The sequence below is a fragment of the Sceloporus undulatus genome, chromosome 7 (assembly GCF_019175285.1).
Source record: "Sceloporus undulatus isolate JIND9_A2432 ecotype Alabama chromosome 7, SceUnd_v1.1, whole genome shotgun sequence".
NCBI classification, from domain to species: domain Eukaryota; kingdom Metazoa; phylum Chordata; class Lepidosauria; order Squamata; family Phrynosomatidae; genus Sceloporus; species Sceloporus undulatus.
The window spans coordinates 30,633,465-30,649,982 of record NC_056528.1 but is presented as its reverse complement, the minus strand read 5'-3'; the positions used below and the strand labels follow the sequence as shown (position 1 = coordinate 30,649,982).

At 50.4% G+C, this 16,518-nt stretch overlaps 1 protein-coding gene across 5 annotated transcripts in view; it reads right to left on the bottom strand.

The window, feature by feature from the left end:
• The window catches only part of KLF8 (Kruppel like factor 8), a 39,758-nt gene that overhangs the window by 3,053 nt on the left and 20,187 nt on the right, over positions 1-16,518 (bottom strand). For 2 of the 5 annotated variants that reach the window (XM_042478669.1, XM_042478671.1), the window contains 4 exons: positions 14,238-14,359; positions 2,419-3,010; positions 1,137-1,239; positions 118-254 (listed from right to left, as the gene is read on the bottom strand). In XM_042478669.1, the coding sequence (XP_042334603.1) occupies positions 118-254; positions 1,137-1,239; positions 2,419-2,974 (796 nt within the window). In that variant the 5' untranslated portion in view covers positions 2,975-3,010; positions 14,238-14,359. Of the gene's footprint in view, positions 1-117; positions 255-1,136; positions 1,240-2,418; positions 3,011-7,221; positions 7,618-8,166; positions 8,314-8,396; positions 8,548-14,237; positions 14,360-16,518 lie in introns of those variants that run through there. The other 3 variants (XM_042478670.1, XM_042478668.1, XM_042478672.1) reach the window with 3 other exon arrangements.

The window sequence follows — 16,518 nt, the reverse complement described above, 5'->3', positions numbered from 1 at the left end:
AAGAAACATCTGGGAGCCTGGGAATGGTCTCTTAACGCCAGGGGACCAAAGGAGTATTTGCAGCCCACGTTATGCCCACCTATGCCTCCCCAATGCCACCCCCACAAACACACCTACCTGTGTGTATCCTTCTGTGTGCTTTCAAGTGTGAGCTCTTTGTGTAAACTTTATTGCAGCCGTCGAAGTCACACTGGTGGATCCGCCGCTTCTTGAGGTCTGGGGAATCTGTCCATTGCATTCGGCTGGTCGAATGTCTGGCAAAGAGAAAAAGGGGGTCACAACCATGTCCCAAAGGCCTTGACCACTTTTTTATCCAGTTCCACTTCCCCACAACCTCCATGCAGCCACAACAAGGGTGTCACACACCAAGCATTTGCAAAACCCACAGGGAAAGGTCAATAACCAGAGTCCTGCAAGGCTCAGGTGGGGTTTTGAGTGTGAATCCTTGGCTTCCACCAGTATCCCAAATGCATGATCTCGGTTGCGGACTGTGAGGTGTAAGGAAGGGTGTGATCCAAAAAGCAGAACCCAACTCAATGGATTGAAGTTGCAAGAAAGGAGATTCCCACTAAACATTATGGACTTTGAACCCAAATCAATGATCTGAAATTGCAAGAAAGGAGATTCCCTATAAACATTATGAAGTTTGAACCCAAATCAATGAGTTGAAATTGCAAGGAAGAAGATTCCCATTAAACTTAAGGGAGTTTGAACCGAAATCCATGGACTGAAATTGCAAAAAATAGGAGATTCCAACTAAGCTTTATGGGGAACGTCTCATCTTTCGGGAGTTGTTTTTTTTTTTTAAAAAAATCAGATTGGATGCCCACTTCTCAGTGTTATCTTAATGGTGGATTCCTGCATTGGAAAGAAGTTAGATTAGATGGCACCTGGGTCCCTTCAATTGGATCATTCTGCAAAAATGGATATGTGTGCAATGGTGTACATACTGCACCCGATACTTTGAAATTGCAAATGGAAGAGGGTTCCCTGTCTGAGGATACTTCTGAACTCTACCTCCTTCCTGATCATGAGAACTAGAAGCATGCCTTCAGCCTGAAAGAGAAGCCCCTTTGGGCATAGCTAAATCCAGCTGTGGGTTTTGCACCCCAAATCCCTGCCAGTCCCAGACTCACTCTCTCTGGAGGTCCGGGAAGGACGGGGGGCCGCTCTCCGAGGCACTGGTCTCACTGTCGCTGTTCCCATCAACGGAGCAGATGGAACCGGGGTCGACTTTCACTGCAGAGGAAACAGAGAGCCAGCAAATGAGAGGAAGGGCTGGCAGGCCAAGACGGCTCTTGGCATGCTGCAAAATACCAGCAGATGGATGGGCAACCCAGCGCCAGCCAGCCATCCACAGCCATACATGGCTCTGTTGTGGATGGCAAGAGCTAACACACATGCACACCCCACACCCTTCCCAAGTCCTCTTTCTCATCCTCAACAGTAAATCCAGTTTCCTTTAGGTACACCTAAAGCATTTTGTTTCAGATAGGGAGCAGAATGAAAGGAAAAAAGGGAATGCACCACTTCCGATTGCAACTGGGTAGTGTCATTTTCAAAGACTTCTTCCATGTTTTCTTCTGTTTTTAAATTCCCTGCAAGAAAAAAGCTAGGAAAGAATATTCTATCTTGGCTGCCAAAGCATGAGGGCGAAAACTAGTTATCAGTTTTTGGAAGCATCAAAGGAAGTCTTTGAAAATGGCATTCCTCAGCTGCAGTCCAAAGTATGCACAGACCAGAAAGACAACGGAGAGCTTGGGAGCAGCCACCAAGAAGGCCCCTTCCTTCTCAAAATCTTTTAAATCTATGGTCAGTTTAGTTGTGTTTTAAACTCTTGTAGAATAATGCATTTTAAAGGTGTGTCTCTTTTAACTTTTGTAAGACACCAGGAGGCCAAGACTGGGAAGAAGGCGGAATTAAATCAATACATTAATTGTATTCATTTATTTCATTTGTATGCTGCCTTTCTCCCCAGAAGGATCTGAGGCAGATCACAGATAAAAACATTTAAAAAAACATTTAAAATAAAGTTTAAAAGACTATAATTTAAAAAAATTAACCTGATGATGAATTCAAACCAGGGGAGCCAAGCTGCTTGTGTGTACACACTTATAAATTAAAAAATACACATGCACACTAGTGGTCACAGCTTGAGATGTCATAACTGCAAAGGAGGACCTCAAAGCACCACAAAATGAGGAAATTCAAGGAAAAATGTAAGACATTACCCAACAAAAAGAGAGCTAGAAACACTCATATAAATGTAAATTCATGCTTCCTAGTCATACTGAGAATGGAGGATATTTTGGAATTCCTCCAGGACATAAGGTTGCAATGTAGGACATGTCCTGGAAAAGGAGGACATCTGGTCACCATGGGCCTGAGTCAACAGAAAGCAAAGCAACAGGGCCTCACCCATTCCGGTGTTTTTCCCATCGCCGCTGATCAGGGGCACTGTAATGGCCGCGGTGACACCGTCGCTGGGCATCGTGGTGTAGACCACAGGCAAGGACTGAACCACCACCGGGATGGTCTGGAGGTTGCCCATCTTGCTGGGCAGGTTGACCGAAGGGATGGTGTGGATGACGTGGAGGATCTGCTGCCCACTGCTGCCTTGGGTGGAGGCGAGGATGGAGCCCGGCGAGAGGACGGCTGGGATGGCCGAGGAGGAGCCCAGCCCCGTGGGGGTCATGGAGACCAAGGGGGTTGGGATGGGTGGCGTGGCAAGCATGGGCGAGGAGCGGACGGAGGAAGGCAGTGAGGAAGACAAGGAGGAGGAAGAGGAAGAGGAGGAGGAGGAGGGAGCCGGGTGCAGGGGAGGCTTGGCTTTGTTGAGGGACAAGTCCACCGGCTCGGCTTGGGGCTGGTTGCAATCGCTGGCCAGCAGCTCCTCAGGCGGCTCTGTCTTGATGTCGCTCAGCAGCACCGGAGGATCGATGGAGCTGCCCTCCAACAAGGACGAGGAACTCATCTTGGACAGAGCCCGGCCCTGGGCAAAGCCTGCAGCCTGCAGAATGAAAGAAGAAAAGAAAGAATGAATGAATGAATGGAGCACATAAGGGATGTATAAACAAACTCAGAAGGCTGCACTCCTCAGGATGCCCACAATGGGGCGCTAGCAAAACACCCAGATTGGCCCCAAAGATGGGAAACACTTTCTTGGGTTGCACCTGCACTGCAGGAATAATCCAGTTTGACACCACTTTAACTGTTACCTTACAATGCTATTGAATTCTAAGTACTGTACTGCAGTTTTCTGTGGCACCAGAGGTGGTTGAATGTCTCACAAAACTACAGTTCCCAGTATTCCCCATCAGTGAGCCATGGAAGTTGGAGTGGTGTCACACTGGATTATTTTTGCAGCAGTTTAGAACTACAGCTCTCCGAACCCACCCACAGCCCTGGCCAAAGGAGTCCTCTCAAAGCTGTAGTCCAAAAAAGAGGAACTTTCCCATGCTTTTGGAAGGGAAGATGAAACAAGGCTGGCACATGATTTCTATTCAAGGCTTTGGGATGTGGGCTCATTGATTCCCTTCCCATACAAAACTGTATAAATTGATTTGACTTGAACATATACATACATACCCAATCCTATTATAAAGGGCATTTTATTTTTAATACTTTAATAATGTATGAACAGAAGGAAGGAAGGTGGTCAGGGAATGGTAGAGACATAGCTCTCCTGACAGAAGACCCCCTTTTCCTAAGACTTTGCAAGAGAGGAGGAAGACAAAATGATGAAGCCAAGCCTCACCCTTAAAACAGCCCAGATTACAAATGTTAAAACATCCGCAGCCACACCCTGGCAAGGACACTGGGAATTGTAGTGTGTGTTTGTTTTCCTTTGTCTCCAAAGGAATGCAGCAATGTTTAACAGAATCCTTTCCAGTCTCACCAGAGAAGAATTCTTACCAATCCGCCACAGTTAAGACTATTTGGGGAGGAATAAAACCCCCAGAGATTCGCACAAAGGAATCTAGTTGCACCTTTGAGACTCACTGATTTATTTTAGCAGGAGCTTCTCAGATTCCAATCCATTTCTTCAGATGCATTGCTTGAATTGTGGTTGTTATGAACACCATCAAATTGACTCTGACTTATGGCAACCTAGGATATTCTTGGAAATATGTATCCAGATGAGGTTTGCCCTTGCCTTCCTCAGGCTGAGAGAGTGTGGCTTGCCTAGCTGGTGAGTTTCAAGCCACACTCTCTCAACCTCAGACTTTGTTGGAGTACAGCTCCCAGCATTCCTCAACACTGGCCATGATGCCTATGGATGTTGGGAGCTTCAGTCCAACAACATCTGATACCAGATAAATTCCAACCAGGTGTTTTGGACTTCAGCTCTCAGAAGCCTCAGCCATCTTGGCCAATGGAATGGGATTCTGGGAGTTGAAGACAAAAACATCTGGAAGGCCTAAGTCTGGCTGCAGGGAGAGACAGATTGGACCTTAAGAGGAGAAGTTGCCAAAACTGGGAGGGCAGTGTGCCTGAGCTCCAGAGGGAGGGTGCGTTCTCTGCAGAGGTCCAAGAATGGGTCCAAAGGGCCCAGCCATGCCCAGGGATGAGCCCCCACCCACCCCAGGGTGTTGCCCAGAGAGAAACAGCTTTTTGGAGCAACAATCTGTTCCCATTACTGCCAAGGTCTCTGGCATGGGGGGCATGAGAGGGAGGGTAGGTGCGTGGGATGCATCCAGAGACAGAGAATGCAGCCCAGGGGGTGCCCCCATCTCCAGTCCAAGGGGGAGGCCATGCTCAGCCCCAGGGTACAGATGCCAGGGCTGAGGGAAGAGGAATGCCAGCTGGCCCACTGCCTGGGAGAGCCATGCCAAGGGGTGGCCAAGGGGAAGAGGGGGCTACTCCTCAGCCAAATGGCCCTTTCTCTGTGTGTGTGGACTGTGGGATACATGAAACATTCAGCAATGGAAAAACAGAAGGGGTAGGCAATGCAACAACAGGCAAGACCCCTCCTTAAAAAAAGTCCCAGCCCTGTGCATGCCACCCACCTCCCCCCATGCGCCTGCCCTGGCTCCTTCCCCACATGCCCTGGACGGGTGTTCCCATGGCACTCCCAGGACTGGGTCCAAGCTGCTCAGGCTCAAAACAGACTTGCCTTTGGCAGGACAGAGCCAGCTCCTTTCCCCCAGCCAGGATGGACAGATGGACAACAGCCCTCCTTGTCCAGCCACCCACAGACTGGCAGACCTGGCTGGCTCCTTGCAGCCCTACCTTGCCCCATCTCCCTTTCCAATCTCCCCCCCCCCCCCGGAGGGTTTGGAGCCTTATAGGAGAGCCCCCTTCCCTGCGGCCCAGAGCCTGTCTCCAAGGTTTGAGGGGCATGGAAGGGGGCAGCCAGACCTCTCCCTCTTTCCCTTTCATCTGGTCCCAGCCATGTTCTTCCCAGAATTCCCCTAGCTAAACTCACTGAGTGTCCAGTCGTGTCCCTCCCAGGACCCTTCAGCCCTATCCTTCCCAGAATTCCCCAGCCTGGGAGTTGCCACTCAAAAAAGCAACACTTTTCCAGGTTTTGCTGAGGGGCAGAGCCTGGCACTGAAGCTGCTGCCTCAGCTAAAGGGAGGAGGAGGGTGTTTCTTCCTTTTTAAGGTGGGGAAGAGGGACAGATTTATGGCCTTTGCGTTAATGGCAAGCAGCCTAGGACTTTTCCAAGATAATAAAATGTCTGCCCACTCTCCCTCTGACCCCCCAATTGGGCAAGCTCTCTGCGGTCCACCCAAAACCCTTCCTGGGAACATAGAGACCACAGGATGTGGCAAATGATGCTCAGGTACCACATGCCCTGGTGACTGCAGCAATGGAGGGCAGTCAGCCCTGGACCACTTCCACCAAGACCTCTGTCCCACAAAAAAAACCCATTTCCCAGCAAGTAATTTGCCTTTGTCATTGCCATTGCCATTGTCCTCCTTTGAGGCTGAGAGAGTGTGGTGGGCCCAAGGTCACCCAGTGGGTTTACATGGGACGGGATTAGAGTTGTCATAAGCCAGAAATGGTTTAAAGGCACACAACAACAATAGCAACCTTTGTAGTGGGAGGCTGAATTGTGAATTTTAAATTGTGAGTTTAAAGGCGGATTGCTTTAATATGTGTTCATCTTATTTGTCCTTTCAAATTGATATGCATTGTAATTGATGTTGTTTGTTAATTGTTATTGTTCCCTGCATCGATCCATGGGGAGAGGTGGGTAAGAAATACTAATACTAATACTAATAACAATAGGTTTAGCCTGTCTGTTCCTCCTGACACCAGGTAATAAACAATACTGTGTGCCACCCCAACTCTGCAGCGGCCTGAGGACCAGCCTCCCTGCATGGGAAGGAGACCCCCAAAACCTCCTTTTTGACAACTCAGCAACACAACTGGAGGCCTGGGTTGGAAAATGACCCAGTCAAGATGGCCCAGAAACAAGGACATGCAAATGAACTGCGATGCCTGAGCTGAATAGCTGCCCAAACTGGTCTTACCAGAAGGCAAAGGTCTCAGCTGCCCAAGGAAAGCAGGCTTCCTCCCACTAGAGGCTTGGGAAGTTACCTTTATTGGACTACAACTCCCATGATCTTGGAGATGTAGTCGAAATAATAACAATAATAATAATAATAACCATTCCCTAATTCTCTCCTCTACCATCCTATCTGGGCACCCAGAGATCATGGAAACCATGCCAGAAGCGACCCATACAGGAAATGCCCAGAGCAACCACCAAAGAGAAGAAGGGCATGGTGCCAAGTGAGGGGCAGGGAGCAGGGAGGGCTACCCAAACTTTCCAAAGGAGGCAGGGAAAGGGGGACCTGGAGCTCCAGAAAGCTTCTCCATCTGAAACAAGGAGGATTGACAGCAAAGTGGATTCAGCCTCCCAGAATCCCTGAAATGTTGGAAAGGCAGCTACTCTGGGTTTACTCCAGAGCAAAGCAATGTTCTTGGCAAGTCCTATGGAATGTCCCTTCGGCCTGTTTCCCTTCTCAGGGCGGATGGATGCGAACCAGAGCACCTGAAAAGACCGTTTGGGTGCCTGTCTTGCTCCCTTTGGCAAAGTCAGATGGCAAATTGGCCCAGTGCCCACACTTTGGGGGTGGCCAAGCAAGAGTAGGTTCATGCACCCCCCTGCTATTCCCCTCCCTCAAACCCACTGCAAGCCGTTTGGCCTAATTCAACCAAGGCCAAAAATCTGCAGAAGGGAGGAGACTGTCCAGTCCACAAACACACCTCTTGGCCTGAGACGCCCACTCCTTCAGTGCCACACCAAGCGGGTGCTTAACTACTTCAGTGCCAACCCCAAAACCCAAGGCTGCTGTGAGGGAGTTAGGGTCGCCATTAGTTGGAAATGACTTGAAGGTGCACAGCAACAACAACAACAGCAGCAGCAGCACCAAGCAAGGCCTGCCTTTCTTCACAGGACTCTGTGGCTGTTTTGGTTTTGCTGAACCGAAGGAAGCTCAGAGAGTTAACTATCAGCAAGAGAAGGGATTCTTCTGCAAAAGGAGGAATGCCAGCGCCATTCAAGTTCTGCTCCTCAAGGAACACATTCCTAGGCTGCACATTCTTTCCTTCTAAGCATACAGATGTACATATATGCCTTTGATGCTTGAAGGTCTCAGGGTCCTAGCGAAGAAAACAAAGCGGGTCATCCAGTCTGCAGCTTCGGAAATTTGCATTCTGGGACTACAAGGGCCAGGATGCACCCGCCCTCCATGGCCTGGGCTGGACCCTGCAAGCCCATCATCCCCAGATCAGAGCCAAGCAACACACTTGGTTCCAGGTTCTTCCTGAGTCTCTGTGTGGGCTGCGTGCTTGGAGCGACAAAAATAAAGATTAGTCATTCTCCAGCGTGGGCCAAACATCCCAAACCAGAAGCAGCCTGGCCTCAAAATGCGACCCACAACTCCCAAGTGGCACAAACTGGAGGAACTGCAACTTCGCTCCTTAGTTGGAAACCAATCAGTTGGCGGACTTCGATGCGATAGATAGATAGATAGATAGATAGGTAGGTAGGTAGATAGATAGATAGATAGATAGATAGATAGATAGATAGATAGATAGATAGATAGATGCATGCTGTTGGCCTTGCTTCTGTTCGGAGAGGAGCACAGTGTAGTCACAGCTGAGGAAGGAAGGGTCCCTGGGGCTCCATGAAGAGAAGGGAGCCCTTGCCTGGCTGGAGTGGAGGGCCAGGGGCCCCGGAGTCTTGCAGGGGAAGGCGAGGCTCCCCTTCTGCAGCCAGGAGCTGTCATTCCAAGGGGGGCTGTGGGCTGGGCTGGAGGGCAAGGGGCCCCGAGGCAGGCGATGATGGCTCCCGGGGCCACTCCTTCCCAAAGCCCTGGGGCCCTGCTCTTTCCCTCATCCCTCCCTCCTTCCCTCCCTCCTCGCGGGGCTCCACTCACCGGCCAGGAGGGCCCTTCCGAGGGCAAGATCATCCCGGCCAAGGCCAGTCCTCCGGGCGGGAGGTCGCCAAGGGAGGAAAGGGGTCGCCCCAAGGGCCGCCGGGGAGCCCTCCGGAGCAGCAGAGGACGACTCTCGCTCGCTCGCTCTTTCCCTCCTCCTGCGGCCCCGGCCAAGGCCTGCTGCTGCTGCTTGCTGTGCCCACTGGGCAGCCCCACCCGAGGGAGGGGGAGGAGGAGGAGGAGGGCGCCCCGCCCCTCCCTCCCTGGGCCCAAGAGGCCGAAGTAGGTCACCCGGAGAGCAGGAGGAGGAAGAGGAGGAGGAGGAGGAGGAAGGCGGGGCAGCCCTGGCCCCTTCTTCCAGACCCACTCCGGCCTCTCAGAGCCTGGGTCTCTTGCTGATCAAACCAAAGGGGAACACAAGGGACCTTTCTTCCTTGTCTCTGCAAAGCAGGACTTGGGGGCAAAGAGGGGGCAGCCAAACTAATTTTTTGAGGGAGCAAAGGCAACCTCCACAAAGAGGGCATTTTTGTGGGCATCTTGACAGGGCCTGGTAAGCCCCCAAACACTTTCTGCTGGGCTCTTATCTATGGTTCCCCCTCCTGGAAATGGGAGAGGGGCGAGTGGGGCGAGGAGGGAAGGAGTCCCTCGCCCCTTTCACTGCAGCAGCTTCCCCACTAAGCGCTAAGAAGTCACCCGAGAGACTCAAACTATAAGTCCCTCCCATGTACCAGTCAAGGGCAGTTTTAGATATGACCCAGGGATAAGTCAAGGGTAAAACATGGGGGCATGTGACAAAGGATGGAAAGGATGGTGCAAAGGAAAGCAATGCCAAAGGACTTAGAGAAGTTTGCACTGGCCCTAAGGCTAGATGGATGAGAGCAGACAGTCCTTTTTAAAAGACAAGAGAAAGGACTCAGGGAACATCTGAAGGAGTGGCTCTCAACCTGTGGGTCACAGCCCCTTTGGGGGTCAAGCGACCCTTTCACAAGGGTCACCTAAAAGCATCGGAAAACATGTATTTCCAGTGGTCTTAGGAACCGAGACACCCCCATTTTATGGCTGGGGGTTACCACAACATGAGGATCTGTATTAAAGGGTTGCAGCATCAGGAAGGTTGAGACCCACTGATCTAAAGCATATACTCTATGTAGTCACTGCTGGCAGAATCTCTTTTGCCAAGAAGTGGAGAAGTGATATCCCAGCCGCCCCATTGTTCAGTCAGTCCTGGACCCAGACTTGTGGGACCTCTCCTTCCATGCATTTGCAATGGCAAAATTGCAGTGAAGCTTTCCTAGAGATAATGTGGGAGGGAGAAAGAAAGAAAGAAAGAAAGAAAGAAAGAAAGAAAGAAAGGGTTGGGAGTGGTCTCCCGTCCCACCCTCTGGGCCCAGTTCCTCTAGGGCTGGCTGGTGGGAAGAAGGGCCTCCTCCTGCTGCTCTGACCCACCCTCCCAGTGCAAACAAAACCCTGAAGGGGCCCAGTCTGGGGAAGGTGGTTTGGGATGGGAGGAGAGGAGAGGGGGAAAAGGGGGTGTCTGTCTGTCTATTGGGGCCCCATTGTTATTTATGGGCAGCCCAGGCAGCGGGTGACAGCTTGGCTATTCAGGAGAAGGAACAACCAAACAGGGCACCCCTCCCCAAATGCCTTGCCCACCATGGAGAGGGTACACTGGTGGTGCCACTCTCTCTTTTGGCTTTGAGACCAGCTGGGAAGAAGGAGGAAGAGGAGGACCAGGATGGTGGGGGTCATCTGTCAACCCTGAAGTGGGGGGGGGGCAGGCTCTTTAAGCCCTTATCCCCTTCTTGGACTGGAGCCAGAGGCTGCCATCTGGGGCTGGCAATGGGGCACAGCTTTAGGGCCCAAGAGAGGAACACCAACGGCAACCATGGGCAGCTAACAAGAGCCAGTCCTTGCAGGGGTGTGTGTTTGGACAAAAGGATACCAAGATTCTGCCCCAATGCAAAAAGGTTGCCCTGTGGGTTTTTGCAAAGGAGATGGGAGTTCCGCATGGCCCCAGGCTGGCACACAACAGGGCATCTTCAACAAGGCTGTGGCGGCCATGCAGCTCAGATCCTACCACTCTCTTGGCAAGGCTGCAGAGAGCTAAGAGGAACTCTGGATGCAACAATTAGGATGTGTTGTTGTTGTCAGTGAGGAGGGAGTTGTGGGGACCAAACCAAAGTAGATAATCTATGTAAATGGAAATATAAACCCATGCTTCTTAGTGATTCTCAAAATGGAGGACATTTTGGAACTCCTCCTGGAGAGAAAGCTGAAATGTAGCACATGTCCTGGAAAAGGAAGACACGCCTGGTTACTCTCAATGGCCTGTTTGCCCTCCTGTATTTTCTTTGCCATCTTGGGCAAATGCCCAGCACCCGACGGTGGACCCTGAAACTTAAAAATGTCCCTGGAAAAATTCAAGCAGCCAGCTGGAAGCCCTGACCAGGCCAACCTTTTGAAGCCACTGAAGTGGAAGTGAGGAGCAAGAGCAGAGAAAGAGGGAGAAGGACCCTGGAGGCAAAAAAGAGCAGAGCAAGAGTGGCCACAGCACCCAGAGCAAAAACCAAGTGGGTGAGCCAAGGGAGGAAGAAGAGCCAAGCTCCCAAAGCCACCTCTTGCAGGACGCTAGCCCCCCTCCAGCCACAGTCTGGGAAAGAGCTGGGACTCCCCTCCCTGCCATGGGGGTCAAGAGGCCATTCTGGCACCCCCTGACCACCCAGCTGGACCCCGCCCCAGCCAGGGCCAATGGGCAGAGGGGCAGCGCCAGCCCTGGGGGCCTCCTCCCTCCCAAGGGCAGCCAGGAGGACAAAGCCAGGCGGATGGGACCAAAGCCCAGGCCTCTTCCGGCCTGGAAGGCTGCCCGGCGGGCCCCTGGCCAGAGGGAGGGAGGGAGGGAGGGAGGTGGCTGGCCATTAAGGGCGCCACACAGGAAGGACCTCGGAGGGACTGAGAGCCTCCCAAGGGCCCAAATCCAATGGGGCACAACAGCAGAAGCAGGGATTCCTGCTTGTCATAGGCTCCTGGAGCTGGAAGGGATCTGCAAAGGCCATTCATTCGTTCAACCCCCTTTCTGCCAAGTAGGAATACAGTGAAAGCACTCTCAAGACATGGCCTTCCAGACTCTCTTTTAATTCCAACTCCCAGAATTCCATAACCTTGAGCCAGGGCACTTAAAGTGGTGCCAAACTGGGTTATTTCTCCAGTGTGGATGCTGCCATCATTGTGTGGTGGCAGCTTGCAAGAGAAATCAATTCCCCTCTCCTCTGGGTTTGGGAGAAGTTACTTTTTTTGAACTTGGGCTCATGAGCCACGCTGGCTGAGGAGTTCTGGGGAGTCGCAATCCAAAAAGTTAAATGTCCAAAGCCTTTTCTTTTTGCTCCTGTTTTGGTTTTTGAGATAAAAGGCGGGGGTCTCTCCAACTCAGACACACACTTCCTGCAAAGCCACAAAAGACAGGAGCGTTGAAGGGTGTGCTTCCCTGTGAAGAAACTCGCTTCACAGGTCCTGCCATTTCAGGATGTTGCCCAACAAGAGAGGAAAATATTCCATAGAGGTTGGCTCCCTTTAAGAGTCTTAAGAACCAGTCCGGCTCCATGGAGCAAGAAGGCAGGAGAAGCAAAACTCTGCTTTTACTGGGCTGTTAAATTTATTTAATATGGGTGCAAGCTTTTGAGTTATGCAGAACTCTTTTTCTACCCATTTTTTCCTGCAGCAAACTAGGGTTAATTACTTGTCCTCCTATGAGAGGATGAAATGGTCAAGGAATTACATTTCTACCATCCTTGCATGATATATTAAAAGGAGGGACACCCTTCTCACAGCACAAGTGAGGACAGAAAGAGGGATCCCAATTGCCCTGGCAGCCCTCAAAGGTCACAGCATGCCACCTGTTCATGCCACAGACAGAGGAAAAGAAGGAAGGAAGATAGGTTGGTTTCCCTTTTCTTCCCCAGATATTAGGACAAACCTGACCCACCAAGAATCTCATCAGCTGTGATTCCAAGAGGCAAGACTGGAATCCTGTGGGTGTCTTACATATGCATAAATTCCCCTATGGAAGTGGCTGAACATTTTTGTCCATTGCAAAAGGCCTGCACTCAGTTCAGAAGCAGAGCTGTGCATGCTTCCCAAGTGCGCACAATTGCACATTCTCATGTTCATCTAAAGGCACACATGCATTCGGTTGTGCAACATCGCCATTCATCAACAAGGTGGCATTGCACAACCAGCAATCAATTCAGTGACTGCAAAGTTGCCCTCCATCTCCATGATAGACAATGCTAGCCAATATCTTCCCAATGCTCAAATCCTAGGGAAGAATACATCCAGAGATCAGTGTAGGGAGTCGCTTTCTTCCCGATCAGGCTGCCAGCACCTCATGCCTAAATAGAAGCTGCTCCCCAACTTCCGTTTAATTGGCAATGCTAAGGATTGAACCCTGGGCCTCAGGTGTGCAAAAGGTTATTCCACTTCTGGGCATTTCCACCTCTTCCCCTTCCAACTCCAAGCTGGAGTGCGTTCCCATTAAAAAGTAGCTAAGGCATGAAATTCAACCTTTAATGCCACAACTGAAATGCCAGTCCAGATACGCATGCAGTTAACAAGTGCCCTCTGGGCATGTACAGAGTGACCTGCCTAAGCAATCCCCAACTGCTGCCTGTCACTGAAGATAGAAAGGGAACCCACCGGGCACCTCTTTAAGAAGAATCGCTCGGGTTGCATGAGGAAACATCGTGAGTGCCCTTGTTTCTAAAAAAGGAGAGCCACTCACTTCCTCCCCCTCCGCCCCCAAACACATTTCTAAAATGCCGCACCACTTCCGCTGGGAATCCAAACCCTGCTGAACTTCCTCCGCTCTTGCTCTGAGGTTACAAAGTGCAGCCTTTCTGACGGCAGAATGGGGAGGAAGGGAGGCAGGGGCTGAGCTGGTTCCTGGTTGTCCCCCTCCCCACCTTTGTCCCGACTGGACTTGGCCATTTAAGTCATTTCAGGCTGCACCCACACTGTAGAAATAATCCAGTTTGACACCACTTTCGCTGCCATGGCTCATTGCTATGGAATCCTGGGCATGGCAGTTCGTTGTGGGACCAGAGGACTTGAAGGCACACAACAACAGAAGCCGAAGGTAATAGGAAAGACTTTTCTGCCTTTGCTAGAGACTAGACTCCCAGAATCCCCCAGTCAGGCATTCTGGGAGCTGAAATACAAGACATCCAAAGGACAGGCCCATGTATGAGGGTCACCCCACAATGAATGGCAGTGTGGACCTGTGTCTTCAAAGACTGAAGTGGGTTTGCTCAACACCTGGCATCTGATCCATGAAGAAAAAGAGTGTTTTATCATTATTACTGTACACTGCAAGGCAGATGTAAAATCATGAAATGTACTCAGCAGCCTCGGTTTGCAAAAGATTCACTAAGATGCATTCATTTGCCAAGTTTGCAGGGATTTAGGAGGACATGCCTGGCTCTGCTCTGGTGCCACAACAAACTGCCATGCCCAAGATCCCATAGCATTGAGCCATGGCAGTTAAAGTATGCTGCCTTTCTCCAAACCCAGGACCCAAAGCGGCTTCCGTAACAATAAATTAAAAATGTTTATAAAAGTTTGGAAACCATTTTGAAAACACCACATTGAAACACTAACAGATAAAACATACATTAAAAACCTAAGCTTAAGCAGGGAGGTTTCCTTTGCTGGATCACCTGGTCCAGAAGGGGAAATTTTTCCAAACTTGGGGAAAGAGTCGGATCCCATGCCACACTTCCTTTTGCACCGCCAGACTCCTCTGCATGCCTCAGTTTCCCCCATTTGTAAGAAAAGAACGCTGCTACTCACCTGCCTGCCTTGGCACCTTTCCAAGGGCTAGGAAACCAAGGTGTCCAACTTTGACGCCGCAATTCCCCGGATGGTCAGCACTGGGCCCTTCGCTCCCCTTCCCAAAGCCTCTGGAGACCCATCTGTGAGGAGAAGGGAGGAAGGGTCATTCTTTCTTGCCAAGCAATTGCCCAGGTGAATAATTCCAAGTTTGGCAGGCACAAAGTCCCAGATCATCTCCCTTAAAAGGAATTTCTATCCCAATAGAATTTTTCTACTTCTATCCATCTGCAGGACAGAAAGAAATCTCTTTCCTATCACCAGGGAAGACATAGTTTGCGTCTTCTCCTTCCAGAACCATATCTGCATCTCCTGGTATTTCGATTATCATTAGGATTGTGCGTTACTTTTGTAACTGAGTGCAAATACATGGGATCGAGCTGTTAGTCTCACTAACAATGCTTCAGGGTTGAAAATGCATTCACACCTGAGGATATATCTGTGTTGTTATCTCAGAATCATAGAGCTTGAAGGAACCCCAAAGGCCATCCAAGTCTAACTTTTCAACATGTATGGCAGGGCTCTACATTTCCCAAACTTTGCCCCTCCAGGTGTTTTGGACTCTAACTCCTAGAACTTCTAGCCAGTTTGGCCAAAAATTAGGAATTCTGGGAGCATCTGGAAGACCAAAGTTTGAGAACTACTGGACTATATGGTCCTTGGGGTCCCTTTCAACAACTCCATCATTCTGTCTCAGTTTTCTTAGTGCAAAGAAGAGCATTTGTCCCTAAATTGTTGATGGAGTAGAATCATGGGGGGGGGGGGGAAATAGTCATTTTGTGTTTTTACCTAAATATCAAGTAGATAAAACTAAAAATAAAAGCTTGGTCGCAAGGAACTGGGAAGACCACCTCTGAGTATTCCTTGCCTATGAAAACCCTATGAGATTCTTAAGTTGACAGATTAAAGGCACATGCACAACATCTCACTCTTAAAATAATACTAATTTGTGAGCCAAGGATGGGATGGGGAGTTTCTCAGCCTCCATGTCTAAAGGAAACCCCATTCCAAAATAAAAAGATTAGACCCAGAAGTGCTGATGGTTAAGACCAGTGCAAGATCACCACATTGCTCCCTTTTTAAAGATGGGCCTTTACTCCATTTTGGTGGAGCCTCGTCCTCCTCTGCCAAAGTTATTTCTCCTAGCCTCCGTCGGTGGCTTTGCAAAAAGCCTGAGAAAAGCTGCACCGCCACAATCCCATCGCCATCGATCGCTTCCCTCTGTACATTACTTATCTCCTGCGGACATGAAATGTGACCTTTTAAGATTCCAAAACCGCAAGAGTTTGTTTGAAGGAAAGTCACAAAGGTTAAGCATCTCTCTCCATTTAAGTCCCTGGACTTGTTTGTCTTGCTTTTTAAAGGGAAAGTGACCAGCAAGGATTGGCCTTCGAACTTGGGGGTAAGGGGGGGTAGAAGAAGGCTGGAAGGTTTTTTTGGGGATATCCTCTACCAGATGCAAAAGGGGGCCCAATTCACTGGGGGCCCAATCCTACATGCCCACATTCCTGGAGAGGGCCGGCTGGGTCTAGAGGAAGGTGAGGGCTCTTTGGAGAAGCCGGCAAAGGGCTTGGAATTAATTGCAGACAGGCCAATAATCAGATTGCCAGGCAGGAACCGCCTTTCCCAGGAGACTCCAGCGGCGGCTGAGGAGGGGACCTCCCTTCCCTTCCTCTCCTGGAGGAGGAGAAGGAGAAAAAGAAGGCAAGTCTACAGTGCTGGGGAATCATGGGAGGGGTGTGTGGGGTCCCTCTCCCCCCATCCTCCCACCCTGGCAACTGGTCAGTCAAGGGACACCACTCTGGCAGGACTTTTTTGCATCCCTCAGTTTGCAAAATCAGGAAGAAAGCCCTTGCCAGCTGAAGGCAGGATAGGCTATGCAGTGCATGGAGAAGCAGGACAGTATGCACACCCACCAAATGCATGTACACACAGACACACAGACAGACAGACAGACAGACACACACACACACACACCAGGCTCCAACAAGCCTTCTTTGCATCACCTGAAAAGTCCTTGCCAGCTGACGGCAGGATGGGCTACATTGTACATGAAGAAGGGGAGAGTGTGCACAACCATCACATGCATGCACACACAGAAAGAGAGAGAGAGAGACACACACCCAGGTTGGCTTTTGTGTCCACACCTCCAGCAGGCCTTCTTTGCTTCCTCTAATTTGCAAAACCAGAAAAAAAGGCCATGCCAGCTGAAGGCAAGATGTGCTACAAAGTCCAAGGAGAA